Source organism: Notolepis coatsorum (genome assembly GCF_963971535.1).
Source record: "Notolepis coatsorum genome assembly, chromosome: 14".
NCBI classification, from domain to species: domain Eukaryota; kingdom Metazoa; phylum Chordata; class Actinopteri; order Aulopiformes; family Paralepididae; genus Notolepis; species Notolepis coatsorum.
This window is the reverse complement of record NC_140178.1, coordinates 69,702,090-69,716,180: the sequence shown is the minus strand read 5'-3', so window position 1 is coordinate 69,716,180 and position 14,091 is coordinate 69,702,090. Positions and strand designations below refer to the sequence as shown.

At 41.7% G+C, this 14,091-nt stretch overlaps 1 protein-coding gene across 1 annotated transcript in view; it reads left to right on the top strand.

Moving 5' to 3' along the window:
- Positions 1–587: 587 nt before the first annotated feature.
- prkcab (protein kinase C, alpha, b) overlaps positions 588–14,091 on the top strand; it is a gene marked incomplete at its 3' end in the record, with an annotated part of 626,135 nt that continues 612,631 nt past the window's right edge. The window contains exons 1-2 of the mRNA XM_084328655.1: positions 588–824; positions 1,527–1,558. Of these exons, the coding sequence (XP_084184781.1) occupies positions 658–824; positions 1,527–1,558 (199 nt within the window). The 5' untranslated portion in view covers positions 588–657. The remainder of the gene's footprint in view (positions 825–1,526; positions 1,559–14,091) is intronic.

Genomic DNA, 14,091 nt, shown 5'->3' with positions numbered 1-14,091 from the left:
ATTGCTAAACATGTTTAGTCCCTCGTTTGTGCCGAATCTGGGTTGAACATGATTTGTGGAACTCCCTGTTGTTGTGGTCGTGGTATTCACTGACCTTTAGGAAGTATTTCGACATGTACATGGGTACCTTAGTGGTAGTGTAGACCAGGCCCATTGCAAGTTTCTGTACTCTGTCGTCTACTCTAAGCCATCCTAGGTTGTCAAAATGAGCAAAGAATGATTTATTGTCTTGGGTTGTGGTACACAGAGTTATATGCCATATTTACTCAACGTTACAGTATATCTTGAGACCAAATTAGACATTAGGTTGTCAGTGAAGTGTGTATACTGTATAGGCGTAATTTGTAAAAGTGTAATAATGCTCCCCCCTTCTGTCACCAGATCCCATAAAAACCGTAGGTCTATGCTTTTCCCACACGGTGGCGCACTCGACCTACAGTTTATGTGAGATGAGACATCGGCGTGGTCAGCTGGAGGCATAGATTGACGTCACTTTGAATGAAAAAGAGCCGCTCAGCTGTAGCTCAGGCAAAAGAGAACGGCTGTCCAGTGGCGCTCAAGCAGCTATAGTCATACTAGTTGTAAAGAACCGTGGAGGAACACTTTGGAATTTACTGGGATAAGGCGCTTACAGCCGGGCAGTGTACTTTTTATATTATGGCTGATCATGTTTTACATTATAGTGACTCAGCTGGGGTTGGTAACCGATTCGCTCGCAAAGGTGCTTTGCGGCAGAAAAATGTGCACGAAGTGAAAAATCACAAATTTACTGCGAGGTTTTTCAAGCAACCGACGTTCTGCAGCCACTGCACAGACTTCATTTGGTAAGCATCCTTTCTGCACACCTGTCTGCTTAGAGAAGAGTTGATGTGAAGTGCACTGTGTCAGCAGACTTTCAGTTCTCATTGTGTTGTACTGCTGGCAATAGCCCATTTACCATAACTCAGGATAGTGGCTGTTCAATGTTAATTTGGTAGGCTGTGGATATAATATGAACGAACCATTATCCTTTACCACATGCAATTATGAGGTAGCTACCATTCTGCAATATTAGGCGTATGGACTATGACTGAGTGATCAGATGCTCATGAGGCTTCTTCTTTTATAGACGTTGTAATGTAGTCTAATATTTTAAAGGTCCTATCCCTGATCCAAACGTTAACAACGCGATACCACAAAGTATTCTCTAGTTGAAAAAGGCTCAGAAAACCGGTAACATTTGTGGAGACCATTTACTTTATCGTGTGATAATTCACAAATGCAAGTTTAAAAAAATAAAAATACAAAACAAACAATGTATTGTTTGTATGGCAAATCTCGATTGGAGCTTTTAAAACAGTTGGGTAGACTTTGTAAAATAAAGCCATTATTAGGTTACATTCTCAGTATAAGTGTCGAGTTTGCATGTAAAATGTGAACCATCTTGGTGATTAAATTATCTTAGACAAGTGTCAAGAGTATCATTGGACTGAGCTGATACACACATCTGTGCTGCCATCACTGACTCTTAACTCTTCTTTTTCTAGGGGATTTGGTAAACAAGGATTTCAGTGCCAAGGTAACCAAGCAGTCCACACACACTGCACTTGACCCACATGCATCAGGTTGATATTCTAACTCGACAGCCCTCCCATTTGCCAATGCAGTTAGGATGCCCTCCTAGTTACTGGCTAGTGTGGAGCCCTGACGGCATGTTTTTCTTGCATGTGCATCTGTACCATTGTCAGTTATGGACCAAGTTAACAGGGATTCATGGTTTAGGGTGAACCCGACAGAATAGTGTCCATTCAGCACTGGGTTGCAACGTCAGCAGATGTTCCCACAGCTATAAGAGTCAAATTAATAAAAAAAAAAAAAAAAAAAAGGCAAGAGTGATGATCAGTAACCATTAACCAAGGCCTCTAGGTGGCAGTAACACATGAGAACAGTCATTTCCCATACACAGGCTCTTTTCAGAAGTGCATGGTCTATATGTATATGGTTGCAACACTACTGCACAGAGCCCATGATGGTAAAGTTTACCCAAAGCCTCACATTTGAGAACCAAAAACCAGACGTGCAAATAATAAAAAATTTGAATTTTTATTTTACAACTCCGGAATCAGGGCAATCCTCTGGCAAGTGGAAAAATACCTGTTGGGGACAGACAAGTTATCATACTGGGCATGTGCACTAAAAAAAAAAAATTAATTCTCTCATTTTACCTGTCCCACGACTCCACGAGACAATCACAGCAGCAGCAGCATCTCGTTTCTGTGGACAAAGAGTTCTCAGTATGCACATAGTAAAATGACCATCAAGAGTAGAACAGAAATTCACCTACCCTTTTGTATGAGGTGCATGTTTGCGGAGCTCTGGAAACACCGGGGAGTAACTGGTTTGAGAGAACGCCAGTCTGCCTCTCCTGTGCCCGTTAGTCGACTGGATAATGTAACTGGTTGGAGGAGCTGGTGGCACGACTGGCTCACTCACATGGAGACTTGGCTGTGGCTGCTCCTCATGGGGACTTGTGGCTTCAGCTGAACTAGAAGGGCTTCCTTTCTCAGGAGAGTAGACTTCGGGCTGCCCTCCCCAGTTAGAAGTGTAACTAAGGACATTAGACTCTTGTACTGTGGGCTCTTCTGCTGGGTTATAGCCATGAGAATCTTGGCTTGGCTGGTGACCTCCACCATGACCTGATTTACCACCATAGCCTTGGTAGGACAGGTCACTCCCATAGTCACCAGCACTTTGAGAGGTGGGGTATGTAAACACATCCTCATAGGCGAGATGGGGTGCGTCGCTTGGAGAACCTCTTTTGCTGGAGCCACCAATGAAGGAATAGTCCTTAACAAATCTGGAGTCAATGCCTTCATAACTACTGCTAGAGGCTGGTTCAGGCTGCAGCGTGTCCAAGCTAGCCTCTTCATATCTACTGCTATAGGCTGGTTCAGGCTGCAGAGTGGCCAAGCTAGAATACTTTAAGCTGGAAGACTGAGTAATGGTAGATGAGGGGTTGGGGTGAGAGTACACAGTGAGGCCATCATAGCCACTGGAACCACCAGTGCTTGGAACAAATACACCACTATGGGTAGAAGAAACACCACTAGATTGAGCCTGTTGCGATTGACTTGGCATAGAGCCTGGCTGAAACATCAGACCACCTGGCAAACTGGTTGAGGGGGAATGTGATGGGTTCGTCAGGCTGGTATTGTCCCCAGGGTTAGTCAGGCTGGTATCCCCAGTCTCTTGTATTGGCATTAATTAGTCCATCTACCTCAGGAACACTGGGTATGTTGCTCAGGTGTTGATGACCGAGGATAAAATCCTGTGGTGAAGGTGCCCAGTAACCAGTGTATGCAGAAGCTGGAACATAGGAATCATCCCACTCAGCCGGATCAGAAGTGTCAAAGTTGAGGGCTTCATCATCTACATCATCCCCCAGGTTGTAGGAATCAGCTTGTTGTGGATATCCATAACCTGACATGTTTAAAAGTTCAGATGAAGTAACAGTGGAAAAATGTAATGCCTGATGTAGTATTTTATAAAAAAAAATGCATTACCCTTTATACTTGAACCAGTACTGCCACCAAATAACAGAACACAAATCCAGAAAACCCTAAAACACAAGAGGCCAGCATTTTAAATATTCCAAACACTTAAAAAGCCTAATTCAATGAAACATCCAAGAACTAATAAAAGGTCAATGAGGCTTACCTGAAAAGGAGCCCAAGAGCCATGGCTATTAGCAGAGAAGCAGCACCCAGTGAAACTCCCCAGAAGCTATGGTTTGAGCTATGGTAGTTCAATTGAACTTACTGCACAAGCTCTCCTGGATGAATCAGTGAAGAGCTGGCCTCTCCTTATGTTGGCACTCCAACTCCTCGAGGCTTAATTGAGACAATTAGTGACAGCTGGTTGCAACAGAATCAGTGGCCAAATCACAAACAGGTGTGGCATTAAAACATCCCTGTTTTGTTTTGAGGTGGGAAAAAAAGTGATTTGCTTATTTTAATTGTGTAAAAGAAACAACAGCCACAACTTGACTTTAGTAATGTACATGAAACCCTGAATGTTAGTGAGCAGAAATACCAGAACTCAAGGCTATGAACTATGGCCTCACCAATAAGGCAAAGGAAAATAATGAGAAAAGGAAAGAGATTCAAGTTTTAATTTATCCACAAGATGTGAAGAAAGCAGTATTTCACACAACACATAGTCAGCTGTGTAGTCTGAAGGCTATGAAAGAACGTTTTATTTATTTGTATTACAATTTCTTTACAGAGCATGTTGATATCTTGAGCTGAAATCCACACCCTGTTGTCGCCGTCCCTGCTAGTGTAACATTTCTCATAGATACCTGACACTGTGGCAGGTGCAGAAGCCTTTAGAGGAGGTGGTCTGTGGCAGGTACAGAAGCCTTTAGAGGAGGTGGTGGTGGTGGTAGTAGTAGTAGTAGTAGTAGTAGTAGTAGTAGTAGTAGTAGTAGTAGTAGTAGTAGTGGTAGAAGTATGTTTGATTGAGAAAGAATACACTCAACAAAATGTTTAGAACACAACTTTATTTATTTTTTTGATCTACTTTTTCTCCCATTTTTCTATTTTTCTCCCATCCCAATTTCGTATCGTCCAATTCTACCCTCCCCTGTCTCGAACGCTGTTAGGCCATGCCTCCCACAAGCCGGCTGCAATGTGGACTAAGCCTTACATCACGTGTCCCCTCCGGTACTCGAGGAAGCAGCAGTTGCATCTTTTCACCTGCACAGCGCAATCTCACAGCATCGGGGGTCTGCGTTTGGAGCGCACGCCGCCCCCGTCGCTTCCTGATTCTGCTGCGCAGGCGCACCAACCGACCTGTAGGAGTCGCTGTCCACAGCGTCCGATCCCCACCCATCAGCTTCCCACCCCCTAATACTGCCAATTGTATTAGTATGAACGACCAGCCAAGCTGATAGCAATGTGGAGAGCTGGGCTCCAACCCAGCGTCTCTTGCATTGGTGGTGAGCGCATTGCCCACTGCACCACTTAGCCGCCCCAGAACACAACTTTTAGAATGCATTAAATCACGGGATCTCACATTAACGAGAATATCCATGTCAGTAAATGTTTCCATTGAGCAGCTAGCTTGCGGTCACACTGCCACTTACCTATCTGAGGTCACCCTTGCTAGTTCCCTGGCTGTATATGTACTGCTCCACTTTGCACCCTTCACATCACAGCTGGGCAAATTAACAAAGTAAATAGACAGAAATTTTGATTTCAACAACTTCGAGGTCAGTGTTTGACAAATAAAATGCTTCTGAGTAAGTCAAATAAAATCCCATGACATATTCTCACCCGGGAGATCTAAAGTAAGGTCGCTTTCACATATAGTTTTGGTGGACTCGGTGCGGTTCTGGGAGTGAAGTTGCAACATTGTTGCATTCTTCATTTGGTTCGCCTGCGTTCACACAGATATCTGTCATGCGGACCGAGACCTTCTGAACAATGTCACGCGGTCGAAAAGGGCGCTTGTCTATTGGACAGTGGAAATGTGTGTGTGGCTGCGATCCCGTGTGTGCGCGCGCGCGCGTGTGTGTGTCTGTGTGTGGAGGACTGCGAGCCCTCCAGATCAGCGGAGCCGAGTTTTGACATGGCATTGATCCATTGTTCTATTGAAGCACATTACCACCATCCTCTCACTAAACAATTTGTAGACCACGGTGTTTTTATGAGTGCCCACAAGTAGCTGTTTTATTAATAATATAATAAGCCGCGCGCCTCGGTAATAATAATAAACCGCGTTTTTTCTTCCTTCTTCCCAAGATGCACAGATATATAGATATATAGATATATAGATAGATAGATAGATAGATAGATAGATAGATAGATAGATAGATAGATAGATAGATAGATAGATAGATAGATAGATAGAGAGATTAGATGCAGTGTGCTTGTTTTGCAGTGAGTGCTGCGAGCAGTGGTAATAATAATCACTTCCTATATTTGGTTCGCGTTTGGTTCGATGAAGCCGAACCGAGACCTACGTTTTCAGGCGGACTAGAGTTCGCCTGCTTGGTCCGCGGACCGAGTTCGACACGCATTCACACAGACCCGAAAAACCGGACTATCGAATTCTGGTCCGAAAGTCCGGACCAAACAGCCCCTGTGTGAAAGCGACCTTAATTTCAGTCCATGTTACGGCTGTGATATGAAGCAAGTGTAGCTGACTACAGCCAGGGAACCAGCAACGCTCACCTCGTCTCGTCTTGCCCCAGAACCTGTTTTTCCTTCGTATGCTAACAAGTGTGCCAACACCCCGGGGTCGAATAACAGAGTGATGCTCTGGGTAGAAGATCTACTGTAAGGCCTTAATTAACTGTCAGGCCACAGCAGCCACACCATGTGTTGCCCAATTCTCCTGCTGCACAGTCTACATGGCCACATATGCCCCCCTTTTTAATTGAATGGGAGATTTGCCCCTGTTGTCAAGAAATCTTAATATTTAAGGGCCTGTCTCAAACCCTGCCCTCTTTTCTTGATCCTCCAATCACAAGTGTTGCTTTCATCAAAGAAACCTTCAAGTTTAAGTCAGAGGAAAGCAACAGTTGTGATTGGAGGATTAAGAAAAGAGGTATTGTGTTTGAAATATGTCAATCAGTTGCTGGGAATGTGAATGGTGGGAATGGGATGGGTTATATTGGGCACTGTGTGTGTGGGGTGGGGGGTATGCATTGTGTGTATTAGGGCTGTCTTAAATACTTGAAGCTTCGTTCGATGGGCATGGGATTCGAATATGAAAATAAATTTTGATTATTAAAAAATAAAGAATTTTCTTTTTTTTTGTTGTTGTGCTAAATCAACTCTGCCTCTCTTTGTTAACTACAACAAGCAATGCTGTTTGTTATTTAAGATGAGGTCGGACTCGGCACTGACAGATTTGTGTTCATTGTGCTGCTTTTATAAAGCCTCAAATGACTGCTTACAATATTTCATGAAAGCAAAGTGTTTTGTTTGTCTAAGATTTAAAAAGGTTTATACAGCACTGACAATATTGAACAAAGTGCTGTACAAGTCCCACAACATAAAAAAAAAAAATAATAATAATTTATTAATTTAAAAAAACTTTTTATCTCGAAGCTTCGAATTAAACACGTCACTTGCTGAGCACCGAGGTTGCCACAATGTTATATTACTCTATGGTTTACCCATATATCAATTACTGTAATTTAGTTTGGGGTAGTACTCATCAGACCAAACTTGAGCCCATATACCGTCTGCAGAAACGAGCTCTAAAAATAATCAGCTGTGTTCAACGAAGTCATTCTTCTCAGCCTCTATTCCATAAGTTAGGTATACTCAGTGTTTATCAAGTGAATCATCTTCAGACTGGTTTATTTGTGCATAGTTCTTTAAACAGAGCCCTTCCCCCTTTTTTTCATGACATGTTTGCCCACAATCACCAAATTCATAATTACCCCACACGTAGTTCCTGTTTGCTTAGACCACCCTTTTCCCGCACTTCCCAATCTCAGTTTTGTTTGCTCTACCGAGGGTCAAAGTTGTGGAACTCTTTGCCTCCACATATTTTGGAATTTTCTTTTCTGAAATTCAAAAGAGCACTGAAATCTCATCTCCTAGATCACCAATACTTCCCATATGGACTTCCTTTACAAACTGTGGTCTGATGGCTTGTTGTATTTTGTTATTGCATTTTCGTTTTATTATATATTCTTCCTGTCATTAATTGTTTTCTCTACCAGAAATCGTATGGCATGGGTGCCTGCTTCGGTGTCTATGTAGGCCTGCTTGTGTGTGTTTGTTTGTTTGTTTGGGGGGGGGGGGGGGGGGGGGGGGATTTTATATTTTATCTTGATATAATGTAATTTTGCTTCCTGGTGAATGCCACATGCAAGCCCCTTGAGGGTTTTTAGGCAATTCTCCTACACATCCCTTGTGGATTATATTGTATTATATATGTAATTGTTTTTATATGTGTAAATAAACAAACAAACAAACAAACAAATAGTGAATGTATGTTCACAGTGATAAATACATTATACAACAGTGGAAAGTGATTACGGTAATATGTTAATATGTAAGGCTGACCTTAGATTTTTTTTGGGGAATTTGAATCTTCGGGGCCAAGATTCGATTTTAATTCGAAGCTTCGAGATGAAAAAAAAAAAGATAAAAAATTATCAATATTTTTTTCACATTTCTTTTTTATGTTGTGGGATTTGTACAGCACTTTGTTCAACTTTGTCACTGCTGTAAAGTTTAAACCTTTTTAAATCTTAGACAAACAAAACACTTTGCTTTCATGAAATATTGTACGCCGTCATTTGAGGCTTTATAAAAGCAGCACAATGAACACAAATATGTCAGTGCCGAGTCCGACCTCATCTTAAATAACAAACAGCATTGCTTGAGAGGCAGAGTTAATTAAAAAAATTTAAAATAATAAATCATTGAAATTTTTTTTTTTTTTTTATCGAATTCTTTTTTCATATTAGAATCCCATGCCCATCGAACGAAGCTTCGAAGTATTTAAGACAGCCCTATTAATATGATTAATATGAATACTATTCCCTACCAATGACTCGCTCCAATCAGATGAGATAAATGTGCAAGTGAGAGAGTGCATGTTCATGTAGAGATTGTGGATTGATTGATTGATTGATTGATTGATTGAAAACTTTATTAACAGATTGCAGAATGGGTACAATACAGTACAGCTCAATACACACAATTGTTAAGGGGATGCAGACCAGAGAAAGACTTTCGTCTTGTTTACATCAGGGGCCCCCATTTTCAATTCATCAGGACATATATGACATACATGACATACAGATAGTCAGTACTGCTACATCTATACATTTATGACATACCAGATTTGCAAATACAGTACTGTTTGTGATACAGAAGGAGTCAAGAAAAGGGAGTATATACATTTGACGTAGAAACTGTACATTGGAGGAGGTTGGGTGGGGGGGGTTGGGTACGTTGGGATATTGACAACCATACTGGGTAATTTACATTGGAGGTGGTTGGGGGGGGGGGCACACTGTATAAACAAGCAAAACTGTACATTGAGGGGGGGGGGGGGGGGGGGGAGACACTGTACAAACAAACAAAATTGTACATTGGACTATTGACAAGACCATACTAGGTAAATGACTGTACATTGGAGGGGGTTGGGTTAGGATATTTACAGGGGCCAGTGTTGAATTGCAGTCTCCCGTAGGTGTCCCTTGAGAGAGGTTTTGAAAGTGGGTAGTGATCCACATTCCTTTACAGCTTTGGGTAGGGCGTTCCACATTGATGTGGCATAATTGCGAAACGTGTTTAGTCCCTTATTTGAGCCGAATCTGGGTTTAACATGATTTGTGGAGCTCCCTCTGGTGTTGTGATCGTGGTATTCACTGACCTTTGGGAAGTATTTTGACATGTACATGGGTACCTTGGTCGTGTAGTGTATCTTGTAGACCAGGCCCATTGCAAGTTGCTGTACTCTGTCGTCTACTCTAAGCCATCCTAGGTTGTCAAAGTGGGCAGGGGTGAGGTGGGTTCTAGGAGTAAGGTCAAGCAGTAGTCTGACCAGTTTGTTTTGAGATGTTTGTAATTTTGTTTTTAGCGCCTTTGAGGTGCTTTGGTACCATGAGGTGCAAGCATAGTCGTAGTACCCCTGAATGAGTGCTCCTGCCAGAGTCTTCAGGGTATTCTTGTTTACCAGAGAGGAGATCCGGTACAAGAATCGAGTTCGTTGGTTGACTTTTTTTTATTACATTGGATGCCATTTTGTCACAGGAGAGATTAGCCTCTAGGATGGAACCCAGGTAGGTAATTTCATCTTTCCTTGTTACAATATTGTCACCCACTGTAACTGAGAAGCCGTCGGTCTTGCTGAGTTTGTTATTTGAACCGAAGAGAATGGACTCTGTTTTGACCATGTGTAATGATAGTTTGTTATCAGCGAGCCATATGCAGATTCTGCCTAGTTCCGAGCTGAGGGTTTTTTCAACCTGTAACTTGTTCTTGTCAGAGACCAGCAGGGCTGAGTCGTCCGCAAACAGGAACAAGTTGCAGTCACAAGCTGACGACATGTCATTTGCATAAATTAGGAACAGTAGCGGTCCTAGTATGCTTCCTTGTGGAACACCACAGCAGATCTAGAATGAGAGCGCATGTTTGTGGAGAGTGGATCTAGAATGAGGGCGTATGTTCGTGGAGAGAGTGGATCTAGAATGAGAGCGCATGTTCGTGGAGAGAGTGTGGATCTAGAATGAGAGCGTATGTTCGTGGAGAGAGTGTGGATCTAGAATAGTGTTGTCAAAAATATCGAAATATCTGAATATTTAAAACGGTTTCGATACTCATTTCCCGAAATACCGATACTTTCTGCAGTATCGATACCAGCTGGCTTGCTCGCAGTGTTCTACCGCAAGTTGTTGACAGACAGACACACTGCTGCTGCAGAGCACGCTTGCCCCTCCTCCGCCTCCGCTGCAGCCCTCCCCCTCGCAGACCTGTCTTCAGTTTGTAAACAAAAGATTTTAGCTCCGAATATGGCCAGTGCAGAGCCTCCGCAACTTGTGCTTGTGGAAGTGCTGTTTGGAAGTACTTCGTGTTTGAAGTAAACAGCGAAGGAAAAGCTAAAGCGTTGTTACAGAGCAGTGCCAACGATAGCTATTAGCTAACGTTAGCTTATGCTAGCTAGCTGGCCACCTTTATAATTACTTCATGGAAACGGAGTAACGTTAAGTCGAGTTCATACTAACTACACTAGTACACGTATGAACTCGACATAACGTTACCCCGTTTCGGGAAAAGCTAAAGATGCCACGATGCCCATTTGCAAGCGTTGTTACAGAGCAGTGCCAACGATAGCTATTAGCTCATGTTAGCTTATGCTAGCTAGCTGGCCACCTTTATAATTACTCCATGGAAACGGAGTAACGTTAAGTCGAGTTCATACTAACTACACTAGTACACGTATGAACTCGACATAACGTTACCCCGTTTCCATGAAGTGTTTAAGTAGCAGCAATCTTGTTGAAAATGTAACGTTAATAAATGCTCCGAGTCCGAGCATAGCTCCGGAGATCTCTCTCTCTCTCTCTCTCTCTCTCTCTCTCTCTCTCTCTCTCTCTCTCTCTCTCGCCGTCATGAAAATTGTTGTAGTTGTTGTTTTAACCAAATAAAAAGCAGCAGCACCAGGGAACAAACTTAACTTTTTGACTTACCAGCCATTTGGCTGGTAGATTTTTAAAAGTACCAGCCGGGCAGATTTTTTACTAGCCAAAAATGATAAATAGCTTTTTAGTATATCGCCATGTGTTATTATTACATATAATACTCTCATATGCTATTTCCAATTAATATCATAAACAACATAAGGAATATTAGCATAATTTTGAGTGGACTGAAGGAATGAGTCAGCGTTAATAGTTTTAAATGCAAATAATTTATTGAAACATAGAAGTGGGGTCGGGACACACACACACACTGTGTTTCAACTCACCACCCCCGCATCATATTGTAGTCTGTCTTCAAACTTCCACTCCTCTCGAAACTTTTTTATATTTGAATATCAACATTATCTGTCCATCCTCAGTAATCCTCAGTTTACTATAATATACTCCTGTCCTGAGTCCTCACTAGTGACTCCGTCGTCTTTCCAAACGCACGCACACACACAGGGAAGGGGAGAGTGCCCCCCCCCCCCCCCCCCCATTACCCTTTCTTCAGTGCTGTTCACTGTGGCTTTGCCTCGTCTGATCATCAGGATTAGCTTGTTAGCTTACGTTAACGTTGTAGTGATTGGTACATAAACATTAATTTCGGGCGATGTGGGCATAAAGGAATGGCGACGGTGCAAAGCATGTAGCTGCATTGGACTCGTTGTGAGAAGAAAAAAAACATCACAGACTTATTTCGCGTCTGTAGGCACACTGCTGTGTTAACGCTGCTGTGTTGTTGACGCTTCTGCTCTGTTTTCAAGAAACAACACGGAGTGGGCGGATATCATATGACTCGCGGAGTTGCTAAGGGTTTTTCAAAATAAGAGTATCATATGAACCTGAACGTTGCTAGCTGCCGGAGCCCAGATATTATGACTGGAGCTGCGCTTGGGGCGGCAATGAGACCCGCACAGGATTTTCAAAATAAGAGTATCGATATGAACTACACGCCAGCTGGCCGGCAGACTATTATTTTTAGACGCCAGACGGTAAATCTACACGCATTTGGCGAATGGTGTCTAGTTATTTTGTTCCCTGAGCAGCACTATTGCATAACTGAGTCATGTTTGCTATGCATTTCTTTCTTTAGGGGAGTTTGTTTCACAGTTTTAGCATGATGTTTTATAGATGGCTAGGTTAAACAGGTTTTTGTTTTTAAGAGGGGTTTGATTTAGATTAGATAATTTAGTTATTTTTAATGTCTGATCTAAAGATAAACAAATGGTTTTAAAAGTGTTATATTTATCTTCTCTTATAGTACCAGAGAGAAGCTGAGGTGAATCAACCAGCAACAAAAGCAAAATTTGTTAAAAAAAAAATATATATATATTAGTGCTGTCAGGCGATTCAAAAAATGTATCTAATTAATTACAGGATTTGTAATTAATTAATCTAATTAATCGCATTTTAATCGCATAACCATTTTATGCCTGATATTCTATATTCTATAATCATATTTCAAATTGCATGTGTCCGGATGGAATTCAGTACTGTATCTACAAAACCTTCTGTTTAATCATCTTCCATCTATTAATTTGCTTAGATTTTTCAGGTCTGGTCAATTTGAGCATGGTGTTATTCACAGTCAAAGATAAAAAAATATTTATTGATATTCTCATTTGGTTCATTACAATTTACTCAAAATAAAATCTTCATTCAATCAATCACCACGCAGATTGATTGATTGAATGAAAATGTTATTAACAGATTGCAGAATGGGTACAATACAGTACGGCTCAATACACACAATTGTTATGGGGATGCAGACAGGGAACAAACTTAACTTTTTGACTTACCAGCCATTTGGCTGGTAGATTTTAAAAACTACCAGCCGGGCAGATTTTTTACTAGCCAAAAATCCAATTAGTATTTATATTGTAACGTTTGGCCACTTTAAATCATTGAACAGAGAGAGAGAGAGAGAGAGAGAGAGAGAGAGGTAGATATATAGATAGATAGATAGATAGATAGAGAGAGAAGGCAAGCCTGAAAACCTACCTGTTCAAAAAGGCCTTTGACTGTTAGCTTTTTATTTTAATTTTATTGCGCTTTTGTTTTTAAATTGTCTGTTTATACTATGTTTTTAATTAACTATGTTCTATTTTTATCTTATTTTTATTCTGTATTTTATTTTATTTGTTTTACTAATAACTATTTTATTTAAATCTTTTTAACTGTTTTAACCATGTAGTGTAGCACTTTGGGATCCCAGTGAACCAAAAGTGCATTACAAATCCAATCTATTATTATTATTTTTTTTTTATTGGTCTTTTTCCCCCTCCATTTTCCTCCGATTTTCTCCCATCCCAATGTTAGTCGTATGCCAATTCCCAGTCCCTTCCTGGTCGCTGCGCACTTACCCCCCACAGTCAGATCATCTGGGAGAGTGGAGGCTACCACGTGCTTCCTCCGACACACGTCCAGCCAATCACCGCTTCTTTTCACCTGGCAGCGCGGATTCTCATCGAGAGGGCGTAGCGTGTGGGAGGACCACACTATCCCCCTCGAGTCCTATCCGCGCTTAGCAGGCGCCCCGACCGAATTGTAGGAGTCGCTGTTTACAACGACCCGGACCCACCCTGCCAGCTTCTCCCACCCTCTAATACAGCCAATTGTATTAGTGCAGACGGCCAGCCAAGCTGGTGACAACCCCGGAGCTGTGAGCTGGATTCGAACAGGCGAATCCAGCTCACAGCTCCGGGGCTGGTGATGAACGCAATCTCCGCTCGGCCACCTAACCGCCTAATCCAATCTATTATTAATAATATTATTATTATTATTATTATTATTATTATTATTATTATTATTATTATTATTATTATTATTATTATTATTATTATTATTATTATTATTATTATTATTATTATTATTATGTGTGGCTGCCGCACTGG